The following is a 13,961-nucleotide window of genomic DNA, read 5'->3' on the forward strand; positions in this document are numbered from 1 at the left end:
GAGGGCGACCTGCAGACTCTGACTACAGTGGTGTTTTATTTTGCCAGCCAGTGTTTGAATCTCTCTCCCACCCTGAATGGCGCTCAGGGCTTCGGTCACACGCTGGCTTCACCCGTGCATGCTGCAGAGCATCTGCGTTCTGCTGCACTTGGGATAAACGTCAAGAATCACTGTGCTATTATACCAGATCTGATGCTCCAAGAGCCCCCTGGAAGTTACCGTAATGGCTCATCCCTCCAGGTGTTCTATAAACAGCAGGCGGTTTTGCTAGAATACTATCGTCTTTGCACGAGAAGCGAGGTGAAGGCCTCGCGGTGAACTCTCACTAACGTATGTGCTGTGCTCTCTTGCTCAGGGGAAGTGGAGACTCCTGACCCGAATGACCCTTTGGGACAACTGGATGGAGAGGATGGCCCTCTTCCAACTCTGAAAGGTAAAGTGCGAGGCGCGCTGAGGGGCAGGCGTTTGAACGTGTTCTCGGGGTCCCGCGTAGAGAGGCACCCAGTCGGCTTGCCATCTGTACTCGAGGTGTGGCTATTGACATGGGAGGCAGGGTGCCCATGACCTAGCGCTGCCCTGCTGGTGGGCGTGGGGGCGTGCCTGCTGCTGCCCCTGCGGTTAGAGCCAGTTGGAAGGTGATGGTGGCAGGTGACAGGGTGGGCAGATGGCCACTGGAGGGAGGCAGGGGCCTTGTGGGGAGCTCCGTGGGCCCTAGCAGAGCCTGAGGAGCTGGACCCCTGGCTCGGCCACTGTCCCCTGCTGACAGGTGGTGGTCCTCTGGGGTCACTCTCTCCATGTCCTCATCCAGAGCGAGTGGGCGCCAGGGGGATGTCAGGTGGGCAGGCGGCTCACCGAGGAGCAGGTTCTCTGTCTTGTGCTTCGGCCTTTCCCACAGGTCCCTGTCCAGGTCACGGCGCACAGGGCACACTTTGTAGGAGTCTGAGGGTGGCAGAGTCGATCGGACACATTTCTTCAGATCCGGCCCGGGTCCTTGAGGAGCTGGCCCCCTTCCCGCTCTACCCTTGGGCACCGTGTCCTCTTAGATCACTGTCTCAGCCCAGCTGCTGCACATGGGTGGCCTCCTCAACAGGAATTCATTCCCCAGAGTCCTGGCAGCTGGGAGTCTAGGGCGAGAGCCCAGCAGGGTCAGTTCTGCTGAGGTCTCTCTGCCTGGCTTGCGATCGGCGCTCCCCACCCCGGCCTCACGTGGCAGAGCCTGCTTCAGCTGCTCTTCCCGTTAGGGTGCTGACCCCCTTGTGGGGGCCCCTCGTGACCTCATCTAACCTAATGCCCCCCAACGGCTCACCTTCCAAGACCATCCCTCTGGGGGCTAAGCCTTCAAATGTGCATTGCCGGGAGACTCAATGCAATGCCGAACGATAATCTAGTAAGACATTCACTTTATTTCTGCTTAACTACTTTCTAATTATTTAAAGACCAGGAACCCATACGAATTTCTTAGCCGCCTGCACATTGAGGGTCCCACGACCCTTCAGGAAGGTGTTTTCCTCCACATGTCCGCGGTGGGATCTTCTGGGCATTGGGCAGCTAGGACTCAAGTCTGCTGGCCTCAGCCTAGGGGCTGGCATGTGCCTGCAGGTCCTGAGAGGCTTCCTGGGGTCACACGGGGCGCTCAGCTCCCTCCTGGTTCCAGAACGCTCACCAGCGCATGCTATGTGCTGAGAGGTCAGCCGTCTCTGTCAAGGGCACGGGGAGCTCTGCCTGCTCAGTTGGTGATGACAAGGCCTCACAGGGACCCAGGGTACTTGCAGGGGCCAGGGTTTCTGTCAGGACAGGGATGTGTCCCGGGGGGGCAAGGCCTGTGCTCTGGATGCCGGGCCTCGTGAAACATTTCTTAAGAAGGAAGATCGTTTTGGATGGTTAGATTCTGAAATCATTTCTCAAAAGGCTGACTTAGCCCACAGTCCAGATGGCCCACACGTATCCTTGACGGGCCCTCCGTACCAGCTGCTGTGTGAGGCCCAGGCATGTGCTGGTGACCCGAACAACACAGCACCATTGTGTGTGGTCTCTGCCTCATGATGTTTCCCATTCTGGGGAGTCAGCATCCTGAGTTCTTGACAGAGTAGCTCGGAGGAAGACGGGGGTGCGGTGAGCTGGAAGGAAGGGAAGGGCGTCCTGGCAAAGGATAGGATGTTACTCTGAGATCTGAAGAGCGGACAGTCACGGAGAGGGGTATCCTGGGCCATGGCAGTGCCTGGGCAAAGGCCCTGAGATCAAGACAACTTGGTGCCTTGGGGCAGCTGAGAGAAAGGGCTGGGGTAGCTGAGGTCCCATGGATCAGCGGGGCTAAACCAACATGGCCCAATACCGAGGCCATCAGCCATTTGTGGGTCTTTAAATTTAAATCAATTAACATTAAATAAAATTAAGAGTCCAGTTCCTCAGTCCTCTGAGCTACATTTCAAGTGCTCAGTGGCCACATGTGGCTAAAGCCACCGCGGCACAGATCTAGAGCACGCCATCACCACAGAAGGTTCTGTTGGGCAGCCCTGGGTAGACATACACAGCCCTTTAGGTGGTGGGAGAATGTTCTGTTTTATTCTGAGGAGTGCTGTCCTCCACTGTGCAAGGCTCTGGCCTGGGACACGGTGTGGCCTGATCATTCTCTGAGAAGATCTTCCTGGCGGTCTGGAGGGTGATGGAGGGGAAGTGGACGGGGCAGTAGGAGGGGTGAGGGGTCAGGTGGGAGGGAGGCGAGGGGCAAGCAGGAGGGAGGTGGGGCTGGCTGAGGAGAAGTGAACAAACCACAGTTAGAGTCTACATCTAACCTGCACTCACCCGGTGGACTCCATAATTCCTCAGGGGAACTGTGTTTGCAGCAGACCTGCCCAACGCTCCCCCGCCTCCCCCGGCAGGTGCAGGGGGCAGGCCTCCAGGGGGCCTGGGCTGGGTCGGAAGGGGGTGGGAGCACCCCAATCACAGCTGTGCTTCCAGCAGCGTGGGGGGCAGAGGCGGCTGCAGGGCGGAAGGTCCCACAGGTCCACTTGGAGGGAAGACGCACTCGCTGACCGAGGCGCGGAAATGACTGTGGGCTGAGCGTTCTTAGGAATTCTTATTTCTACCCAGTCACAAGCTCCAAACATGGAGAAGTCAGATTCTGTGCCTTGGGTGGTATTTTTTCGTCCTCCTTCTTGGTATTTGAGCAATTTCTCAAGCCCACAACTGCATGCTTTGTGATGCCCTCTGCTTAGTGGGGATTTGATTGCCTCCGGTCTGTTTTTGTTAACCCACATGTGATTGTGTGAAAACCGTGGGTGCTTCCGTGTCTGCAGTGCTGAGGCATTTGGAAGCTTGCCTTCCCTTCTCCAGGGCACAGAAACACCATCTGCAGACGTTCCCTGGTGAAGTGGGTGCGTGTGTCGGCATGTGTGTGTGTATGCGTGTGTGCATGTGTGTGTCTCTGCACGCGCACATGTGTACATGCATGAGTGTGTGCATGCGTGCATGATGTGTGCATGTGCGTGTACATGCACGTGTGTGTATGTGCATGCGTGTCTGTGCATGCATGTTTGTGTGCGTGCGTGTGTCCGTGTGTACATGTGTGTACATGTATGAGTGCACGCATGTGTGTGCATGTGTGTGTGTGCGCGCGCGTGTGTGTGCGCGCACGTGCATGTGCGTGCATGCTGCAAAGGAGCAGTACAAGAGGAAGCGGAAGGCCACAGCATGGTGGTGCAGCCGTGTGAGCTTGGCATGGCCAGAACACACACCTGGATTGGAGGTGGCTCCAGCACCCGCTGCAGCCCAGGCGCCCCCAGCCATCCGAGGGTTAGGAGGCTCAGTGCACAGCACTCACCCGGGAGGCAGCAGCAGGAGGCATATACTGTGTGGCAGGTGTGACAGTCAGCATGTGTCTCCGTTCCTGGCGTCTGCACCTCAGCAGCCCCTTGGGGACGGGATCCTAGAGAATGGCCCCAGGGAGTCGCAGGGACACCCGGGGCCCCAGTCATTGCCTTACAGCCCTGTTCTCTGGCTCTGTAGTGTGATGTTACTTCTTTTTGTGTTGTGGCTTTTGCACAAAAGGAGACTCACTCTGCCCTTCCTGTCTGCTCCCCTGGCTCAGTGACAAAAGGCATCGACCTGGCCATGCCAGACTCATTAGTCCACGTGCTTTTCTGTGCAGCTTCGAGGAGTGTCACTGCTTGGCCCCATTTAGCTTAAATCTTACAAAAAAGTAATAATAGCTGGATGGACTGTAGGAGCTACTTCTGTAATCCAGTTAGTGTTTGTGATGCACCCCCATCTGTAAAAGCACAGGCAGGTGAAAATGGCCGGTAGGCCAGTCCCTGGGTGAGAGAACCTGAGCAGGCTCGGGTCTGGGAATTAGGTCCAAGCGTGACGTCATTTGTGTTTGGATACACTGTGCGGGTAGTGAGCACCTGACACGTATAGAGTTGGTGGTTGGTCCTCAGAAAGAAAGATCCCCAAGCAAAAAGCCTACGTAGAAGAGGAAAAAAAACACCACAGGCTTTGTGACTTAACAGCTGAAAAGTTTGCCTGAAATTTCCATAAGCCATAGGGCCGTCACCGCAGGACGGCGGCCAGTCCCAGGACTCCAGTTAAAGTGCCGCATTAATGCAGGAATGGCCATTTGCCAGGAGCTTGTATTCCTTGCTATGGGTAGATACACTAGTAAGATGATTCGTGGTGTTTTTGTCACTGTCCCTGTTAGCGGCATGACACTTAACAAAAGCATGCATTTGCCCTACAGGCCATTTACTCCTGTGTTGCAAGGCTGTATTTTAAGTGCATCTGTAACACGTCTTGGGTTTTGTAAAATCAGTACTTTGGAATGTTTGTGGGAAGTAGATCACTTCTGAGAGCCCGAGGGCGGTGCTGCTGGGCTGGCGCGGCCGGTGGCCTCCCCAAACAGCCCCGGTGTGCCCCCGTCTCCTGTCTGGGGAGGAGAGCTGCTCATCGTCCGGGCGAACCCAGCAGGGGAGTTCCGAACTCCTCCCACTTGAGGCTACGTTGCAATTATAGCTGCTCTCAAGGGCATTCTAATCACAGGGCAGATGGCGATGCCTTACTCACCAGGCTGCCCCTGTGGCTCCCCCCAGGGCTCCTTGGGCAGAGAGAACAGGAAAGTCAGCAGAGCGCTCCACGTTGGCATGGTGACAAGACCTGCTGTTCTGTCCCCTGAGCCTTGGGTTCCCGACCCACGTAGGACGCATGGATTGACTAGTGTGCGTGTTGGGTCCGTTTCTGGAACTTTTGGGGTGTGTGTGTGTGTGTGTGTGTGTGCGCGCGCGCGCTTGTGATGGTTTCCTGGGGTTTGCTGCAGGTGTGAGGGCTCCAAGGCTGATGGGTTAAATTGAAAACCTCACCCCCTGTTGCAGACATCGGGCGAAGGGCTCTGAGCTCAGTGCCATCCCCGGGGTAAGGCCATTGATGGATCACCCTCGCTCCTTCCCGCCGCCGTGGATTTGCAGCACCCGTTGGACTGTCCAGGACATGGCCAGACTGAATGATGTGGGGAGAAAACCATAACCCACGGAGAAGAGATTTCAGAGCACGCACAATCGTGTTGTTCCGGGCTGAGTGTGGGGGAGAGGCGTCATGCACGCGCGTGTGAACCCTCCCCGGGGAGGGCGGGGATGCGCCCCAGCTCCCGGAGCAGCGAGGCTGGTTTCTGCCCCCGCACCTTCCTCTTCATCTCTCCTTCTTCCCAGAGCCCCCCCCCCGCCGCCCCCCATCCCGGCCCCCTGTCCTTGCAGGGGTCGCCTCTGGCCACCTGCCCTTTGGCCATGAAGGAGTCGCTGCAGCTGGCCGCCACGGTGCTGAGGAAGGCCCTTCTTCCTTAGATCATCGGGTTTGGCAACCACAGTGCAATGGGCTTGTCCGTGTGTGCTTGTCTTAACATCTGTCTGTGTGTGCGCACGCGCGTGTGCGCTTCTGCTGTCTGGATCTCTCCGCCTGACGGCCGCGTGCACCAGCTCCCATGTGCTCCCCTCTGCCTGCTCTTTGGACTTATTTCTCTCCGAATTTGTCCAGGTCTGCATCTGTTTTCCTGGGTCTGGGTCGGCTTGCCTTGTGCACGTGTGTTCGTGCCCCTGCCCCTTTGTGAGGCTGCTGGCGTCGCCTTGTGTGGAGGTGTCAGCTTGTCGGCCGGCTCCTTCCTTCCTCCGTCCCCTACCCCTCTGCTGTAGCTTCCGAGGGCTGTCATGCCCAAGGACCACAGATTAGGTGCCTCAAAGCACAGAAATCTACCTTCTCCCAGGTCTGGAGGCCAGACGCCCACCGTGCGTGGACTTCCTGGGCTCGTGGCCGCATTTCTGTCTTCTCCATCTCTGTTGTCACCTGCTCTTCTCTGTGCATCTGTGTTCCTCTTCCGATAGGGACACGAGCCATTGGACGAGGACCCACCCATGGGACCTCACCTTAACATGATTACATCTGCCGTGACCCTATTTTCGCATAAGGGCACATTCACAGGTTCCAGGGATTAGGCTCCAACCCATGTGGCTGGGGCCACCGCTCACTGCACCACAGGACGGGCACCCTCCTCTGAACGTGCAAACACTCACATGTACTTCTTCCTCAGGGCCTCAAATCCCCTTTGCTCCTTTGTTCCCATGTCCTCGGATGCGCATCGTTGCCAACCTCGCATCCCCCTGACCTGCCCCTGTGGCTCCTCCACGTGTCCACCCCACGCCGCTGCAGCCGGTTCTGTGCAGACCACTAGACAGCTCAGCGGGAACATCCGGGCGGGAGTGACCCACTGCCCCTGCTCCCGGCTGATTTATTGGCCTGTAAATGCTTCCCCCAGAGAAGAGCAGCTTTATGTTCTCTCTGCGGCTCTCTGGGTCTCCTCCTCACCTGCCCTGCCAGGCAGGTTGTCTGTTTTATCTCCCACCAGTCAAAGCCCTGTGACCTTGTGACCCCTAGTGCATATGGCTTTCCTTATCTCCTTCCCAGACCAGTCGGTCTGGACTGGTAGACAAGCAGCTCCTCAGACACCTAAGTAATTTGACCAAGTTGGTGAACATGTGGACGGTCAGCTGGGATTTAAAAAAAAAAAAATCATTAATCACTGATCTGACTGCAAGGCAGGAGTGGTGTCCCATGGTGAGGGGTTCTCCTGTTACCTCTGCCTTCGGTGTGTTTTCATGCTTGGACTGAGTGCTGCTGTCCAGAGTCAGGGGTGAGCAGAGAGCTGGCCCGGGCAACAGGGCCACAGAGTCCATTAGCATCGTTGTTAAAATCACCCTGCTGTGCAGCAGGAGGAACCTTCTTGGCTAATTAAAAGGGAAGACTTCTGTTCTCCCTCTAACACTGTAGGGTGCCGACCGATCCAAGTTAGCCAGATTCTCAGTCGTCTGTGTCCCGCCCCACTTGGGCTGTTCAGTCGTGTCTGGAGAAGTTTGGGGTGGCCCTAAAGGGAGCTTTGTGAGCCAGAAGACAGCTTAGTGAAAGTTAGTACAAACCCCATATTTTGCACAAAAGGGAAATGAAGCCGGGAGTTAAAATGGTGCCTGTGAATAAAGCCAAGGGCCAGAGCAACACTGTGCTTCGTCTTGAGAGAACTTTCTTTCTGGCTTTCATTTTGGCCTCCAGAGAATTAATGATGGCTACAGTGGTGGACCAAACAAACTTGGCCACCCTCCCACTTAAACTACATACAAGTGCTCCATAAAAATTGGCAAAAGATGTAAATGCTTTGATGAACTTGCAGAGAGAGAGAGATGGAGAAATGCCCAGGAGCCAGGAATAGGGAGGAAGCAGAATTGTGACAGCCTTGGGCTGCCAGGCAGGATCCACCTGAGGTGGTCCCACTCTGTTAGCAGCCTTGGAGAACGTCCCCATGATTTAGTTTATATGAGACAAAGAGTTGTGTTCTGCAGGTATCATGAGCTTATGACATGGGCTCCCCAGCGATGTAAGATGGTGTCCCTACGTGGCTTTGGGTGTATCCATGGGCTCCAGAGTAGAAGGAACACCAGTAAGTCATGGGCACCTTGGCAAAAGCTGGGGATGGGCAATGGGCTTCTGCAGATGCATCAAATCCTCCAACGCACTGATGCTGGAAGAGCCCCCAAACATAAATGCTACACTAGAGAGAATATCCAGGATTGGGAAAATGCTGAGATCATGTGAATAAATAAGTGCTTTAGTGTTACTGATTTCACTTGGAATCAGAGGTATTACATTTCCTTCAATCAGGAGAAATAAGAGTTGCAACAAATATCAAATTTGCCTTCCAGAAAATGAAAGAATTTACATTTCTTGTACCCTAAATAAGGGCCTCTGAATGATCATCCCGCTACAGAAACTGTTCTGCAAGGCTCAGCTGTAGCAGTAGCCTTGTGTTTCAGCATCAAACCAGAAGGAATCCGTGGGGTCCAGAGAACTGAGTGTGGTAGGTAAGCCTTTGGCAGCAAGCTAGGAGACCTAGGGACTACAGTCCTTGCCTGAACCTTGGCTCAAGGGTGCAAGCATAGAAGCTGCCACCATGAGAAATCAGACTTAGACCCACACCTCAGGAAACCCAGTTTACATGATGGGAATGTGGTGGGGGAATCTCGGGCCCAAGAGTTAACATGAAAATTTGGCACTGCCTGTTGAAGGAACGCAGTCCTCAAGGGGTTCCCACAGAAAAACCAGCCCTACAGTGGAAAATTACAAAGCACACTTGGAGAGGCTTGGGATGAGTGGTGAGCTAGTAAACAAGGAAGCCAGAGGGATTAAAGATAAAGGAAGAAAAGGCAGTGGTGAGTTTGAAAACCAAACAGACCTTCTAGAAATAAAAAAATGTAGTCAGAGAAATGAGAAACTTGATGGGCAGGTCAAGGAGCAGATGGTGCACAGCTAGAGATTAAAAAGGGATAGGGAATATAAAAGCAGTAAAGCATACTGAGGAACCACATGCAGGAGAAAGTTCAGCATCTATCTGGAAGATTTCAGAGGGGAGATAAAGGGGAATAGAGAAACAATGAGGTATTGGTGGAGAATTTTACAGAATTGATGGAATTGGGAATGGTACTGAGGCCCATTAAGGCTATGTACAAATCAATTCACAGCTAGAGATACATGGGAATGGCAAAGACAGAGGGGAAATATGAAAAGTAGCCTATGAGGGGAAGGTCAGATTACCCACAAAGGAGTAAGAACTAGCCTGACTTGCCGCAGTAAACACAGAAGCCAGAAGATGGCAGTGTAATCACCAGTCTAGAATTCCATACCCAGCTAAACTGTCACCAAGTGTGAAAGTCATAGGTTAGCCTTAGACCAAGACTGAGGGTGTTTACAAACTCACTCAGTCCTTTACCCAAAGAGCAAATGCGATTCAGGATGAGAAAACACCTAAGTAACCTGCTCTTCTCTAAGGGAAGCATTTACAGGCCAATAAATCAGTAAGGGAAAAATGGAGAATAAAGAAAGAAATTGAGCAGAAAACAGGAAAGGAGGATTAAAATGAAATGAAGAATAAAATACAAAATGAAAACATTAAAGATGAAACTTGCCAGTTAAAAAACTCATAGTTCACACATATAGACACATCAATTAGCATGTTAAATTATTAAACGTTGTTTGCAAGATTCATCTCTAAAATTTAATCATAAAAATGATTTCAAAAATTAAAAATACAGGGGTGCCTAGGTGGCTCAGTTGTTAAGCGTCTGTCTTCAGCTCAGGTCATGGTCCCAGGGTCCTGGGATCGAGCCCCACTTCGGGCTCCCTGCTCAGCGGGAAGCCTGCTTCTCTCTCTCCCACTCCCCCTGCTTGTGTTCCCTCTCTCGCTGTCTCTCTCTGTCAAATAAATAAATAAAATCTTAAAAAAAAATTTAAATACAGTGTTTAAGACCAAAGTACCCTTGGTAGCTACCTTAATGTCAGATAAAATGTTCTTTTAGACAAAAGCCTTAAACAGTGATCTAAAGACTGAAGTTTGGGCACCCAGCAACATAGTTTCCAATCCATAAACACAACTTGACAGAATTATTAATAGTTGTCTGACAAATACAGAATCAGTGAACACACGTGCCATTGAAAGGTAATAGATAAGCATATTAAAAGTTTGAAAAACTTGACAAGTTTAATCTACTGGGAATATATAAACCCCTGCACTGAGCAGTTAGAGAAACAAATTCTTCTTTTTTTTTTAAAGATTTTTAAAAAATGTATTCATTTGAGAGAGAGAGCAAGCACAAGCGGAGGGCCAAAGAGAAAGGGAGAGGCAGGCTCCCCACTGAGCAAGGAGCCCGATGTCGGGCTCGATCCGAGGACCCCAGGATCGTGACCTGAGCCAAAGGCAGTTGCTTAACTGACTGAGCCACCCAGGCTCCCTGAGAAAACACATTCTTACCAATAAAATGTGCAACATTTACTATAAGTATTATCTCTGTGCTAGCCTGTAAAACAAATCTCTGTGGTATCAAAGAATCATCATCACCTAGGCCATGTTCTGTGACAACAGTGCAGTTAAGAACACTTTTAATAAACTTGTACCTAAAAGGGAAAAAGTATAATGTAAGTTACAAGATATTTGGGTCTGGCCAACCTTATGGAGATTAAATAATTTGCTAGTTGGCTAAAGAAAAAGTTGAAGGGAATTTGCACGCTGAAAGCATGTATTAGAAAAAGAAAATTCATTAACTGCAGAAGTTAGAAAAAGAGCAACAGTGTAAGGATTTTGAACAGACAGCTGCAGAAGGAGAGCCCAGTGGTTAGCAAACCTTCAAGACACTCCAAATTCTTAAGATGCAAAGTGAAACAGCACTATTTCAGCTCCATCAAATTGGCAAACATTTTTAAGCCCTTAAACACAAAATGCTGACATAGTTTTGGAGGAAACAGTTTCACTGATATTGATAGTGAGCACACATGGTTTCAGGCACTCTTGAGACTTAGATGAACAAGAGATTTTAAGGCCCTGTGACATCACTTCTGCATCCAGGTGGATGCTCTCGAGATATTCTTGTGTGTGTGCAAGATGAGACATGTATACAGGTAGTCATTAAACACTAGCAAAAATGTGGGGAAGAAAATGTGGGTATAGCTTATTGCCCCTCAACTGGGAAAAAGACAAAGAAATCATGGTGTGTTTGCACAGTGAAATATTATACGATCATTAAAATAAATGAACATCAACAAAGATAAATCCCAAGCTGATTTTTGAGTGGAAAAAAAAAACTAGCAAAGATGATCTTTCAGGGAAAATTTCTAAAAATATAAAACAATAGAAATGTGCATTGGAATAGTGCATACCAGTTCTCAGGAGAGGGAGGGAGAAATAGGGAAGTGTGGATTTTCTTTGCATCCTAGAATGTTTCATTTTAAAAAAAGTGTTCTAAGTCAAGGGGCACCTGGGTGGCTCGGTCGTTAAGCGTCTGCCTTCGGCTCAGGTCATGATCCCAGGGTCCTGGGATCGAGCCCCGCATCGGGCTCCCTGCTCAGAGGGAAGCCTGCTTCTCCCTCTCCCACTCCCCCTGCTTGTGTTCCCTCTCTTGCTGTGTCTCTCTCTGTCAAATAAATAAATAAAATCTTTAAAAAATAAAAATAAAAATAAAAGTGTTCTAAGTCAAATATGGTAAAATGTTAGCATAAAATGTTGATGTGTACACTGGTATCTATTATATTTCTATTTGTATTTTTGTATGTTTGCACCATATCAGTATTTAAAATTGTTGAGAAGAACTGATACTGAACAAAAACAATTAAGTAAAAACATATGTGAGCCGAATGAATTTTAAAAACAAAAAGGCCACTCTATTGCTATTTGAAGAAGATACCTGCATAGAAAATCCAAGATAGTCAGCTCAGGAACTATTTAAGAAGATAGTTCAGTAAAGTGGCAAGGTAAAGGAAAAATATACATGGTGGACAGAATATTGACCTTCCAAACATGTCCAAGGAACCTCTGAACGTGTCACCTTTCATGGTGCGGGGAATTTGAAGATGGGATTAAGTTAACGATTTTGAGATGGGAAGTGATCCTGGATGATCCAGGTGGGCCCAGTGTAATCTCAGAGGTCTTTATAAGAGGGAGGCAGGAGGGTCAGGGTCACTAGCTGGAGACATAGTGATGGAGGCAGAGGTGGGGCTGAATGCAGGGGAGGTGGGTGCCACCAGCCAGGGCATGTGTGGCCTCCAGAAGCTGCAAATGCAAGGACAGAGACTCTCTGAGCCTCCAGAAGAACACAGCCCTGCTGTTACCTTGATGTTAGGACTTCTGACCTCCGGAACTGTGAGATAATAAATTTGTGTTGGTTCACGCTACTAAGTCTGTGTTAATTTGTTATAGCAGCAAGAGGAAATTAGTGCGATATGTAGAAATCCAGAAGTTGTCCTATAAATGAGCCTTCTTTAAAGCACTTAGAAATAAAACAGTTCTCTCATAGTAAGGAGAATTATAGGATACCAGTTACTAATTACTAATTACTAACACTAATTACCTAAAAATACATGTGAAGGTCCCTACGAAGAAATTGACAAAGCTTTCCTGAATAGGTGAGAATGTCTGAGATAGAGACGTAGACCGTGCTTTCTCCATATTGTCAAGAGGGCAGTTTTATACAAACCATCTATAAATGCAGCCTCTTCCATCCACACCCCAATTTTTAAATCAGTTATCAGGATGATTCTAAATTGAGTCTGGATAAGAAGTAGCCATAAAATTGAGAAACATGCTTCCAAAAGTAACATTTGTTATTGTTTTTCTTCTTTCTTTTTTTTTTTTTTGAGAGAGCGTGCATGCATTGGGGGAGGGGCAGAGGGAGAGAGAGTACCTCCAGCAGACTCCCCACCCAGTGTGGAGTCCTATGAAGGGCTTGATCTCACGATCTTGAGATCATGAGCTGAAATAAAGAGTCAGATGCCCAACTGACTGAGCCACCCAGGTGTCCCAACATTTGTTATTCTCATGTCCAGACTTCTCTCAGTTATTGTAATCTAACAAATGTGACACTGCCATAACAACAGGCCAAGATCAGTGATGTGGGGAGTGAGGTTAGAAATGAATAGAGGCTGTTTTGGATGGGGCAGCCAAGGGATCACCCTATATGGACGTGACTTTTTGACAAAGACTTGACCCTGGAGAAACAGCAAAGATCTGAGGACTGGGTGTTCTGGTCGACTGGACGATGAGGGACCAACTGGGTATGTATTAGGAAGGGTAAGGGACCCCCTACCCCTTCCAGTCAGGGTGAGTGTGGGAAGAATAGAGAAAATTTCAGAAGTATTGATATTGTGGCTTTCAGCCGTTCCCCATTATACATCTTCCTGATCTCTTCCCAAAGACTGAGTTTCAATCACTCATACAGGGAGGGCACCATAAGTTTATGAAGTTACCATGTTATCTACCTGTGGTTCTGGTCTCTGAGCTTCCAGTAGAGCATGAAGGAGGTAGATTCAAGACCTAGGTTGGGACATGGACATCATCCATGGAGATTCTGCCCTGTCCATGTCCAGCTGGACCAGGCTTTCATACGCCATTGCATCTAGACTCTCCAGGGATTGGTGCTGGAGGTATAGGCACATTCTTTCCAGTCCTGATGTTCTCCTCCAGTGATACTTCATCTTGGGGCTGTTTCTGGCCTGCTCTAAGTTCGTTCTCGGATGGGTTTGGTTCACTGAAACTATAGTGTCTGTTTTTATTGTTGTTGTTATTGTTGTTTTGTCCTCAGCAATTTAAAGCAGATGTTCTTGGCCCCAGCTACATACCTAGAGCTTTTGACAAATGCCATTGCTCAGACTCCTCCTGGGTCTTGATTGCCGTGGAGGTGCCAGTGGTCTTTTTCATAAGCTCCCAGGTGGCTCCACTGTGAAGACAGACGTGACGTCTGCTGGTTTAGGTGGGGTAGGATCCAGAAAAATTAGTAAGAACTCCATGTGGGGACTAGATTACTGGGCTAGATTCTCCTTTGTTTTCTGCAGGTGGAGGAGGGTTCGGCTTCATGGGTGAGTGTTCATCTGTGGAGAGTGAAGGTGATCTGGGA

General features: G+C 50.0%; 1 protein-coding gene across 2 annotated transcripts in view; it reads left to right on the plus strand.

The window, feature by feature from the left end:
* The window catches only part of ROR2 (receptor tyrosine kinase like orphan receptor 2), a 192,748-nt gene that overhangs the window by 145,434 nt on the left and 33,353 nt on the right, over positions 1-13,961 (plus strand). For both annotated transcript variants that reach the window (XR_003523683.1, XM_027615425.2), the window contains exon 2: positions 356-433. Coding sequence is in view for 1 of the 2 variants with exons in the window: in XM_027615425.2 (XP_027471226.1) it covers positions 356-433 (78 nt within the window). In the remaining variant the exon portion in view is untranslated. The remainder of the gene's footprint in view (positions 1-355; positions 434-13,961) is intronic.

This window comes from Zalophus californianus, chromosome 13, assembly GCF_009762305.2.
Source record: "Zalophus californianus isolate mZalCal1 chromosome 13, mZalCal1.pri.v2, whole genome shotgun sequence".
Lineage (NCBI taxonomy): Eukaryota > Metazoa > Chordata > Mammalia > Carnivora > Otariidae > Zalophus > Zalophus californianus.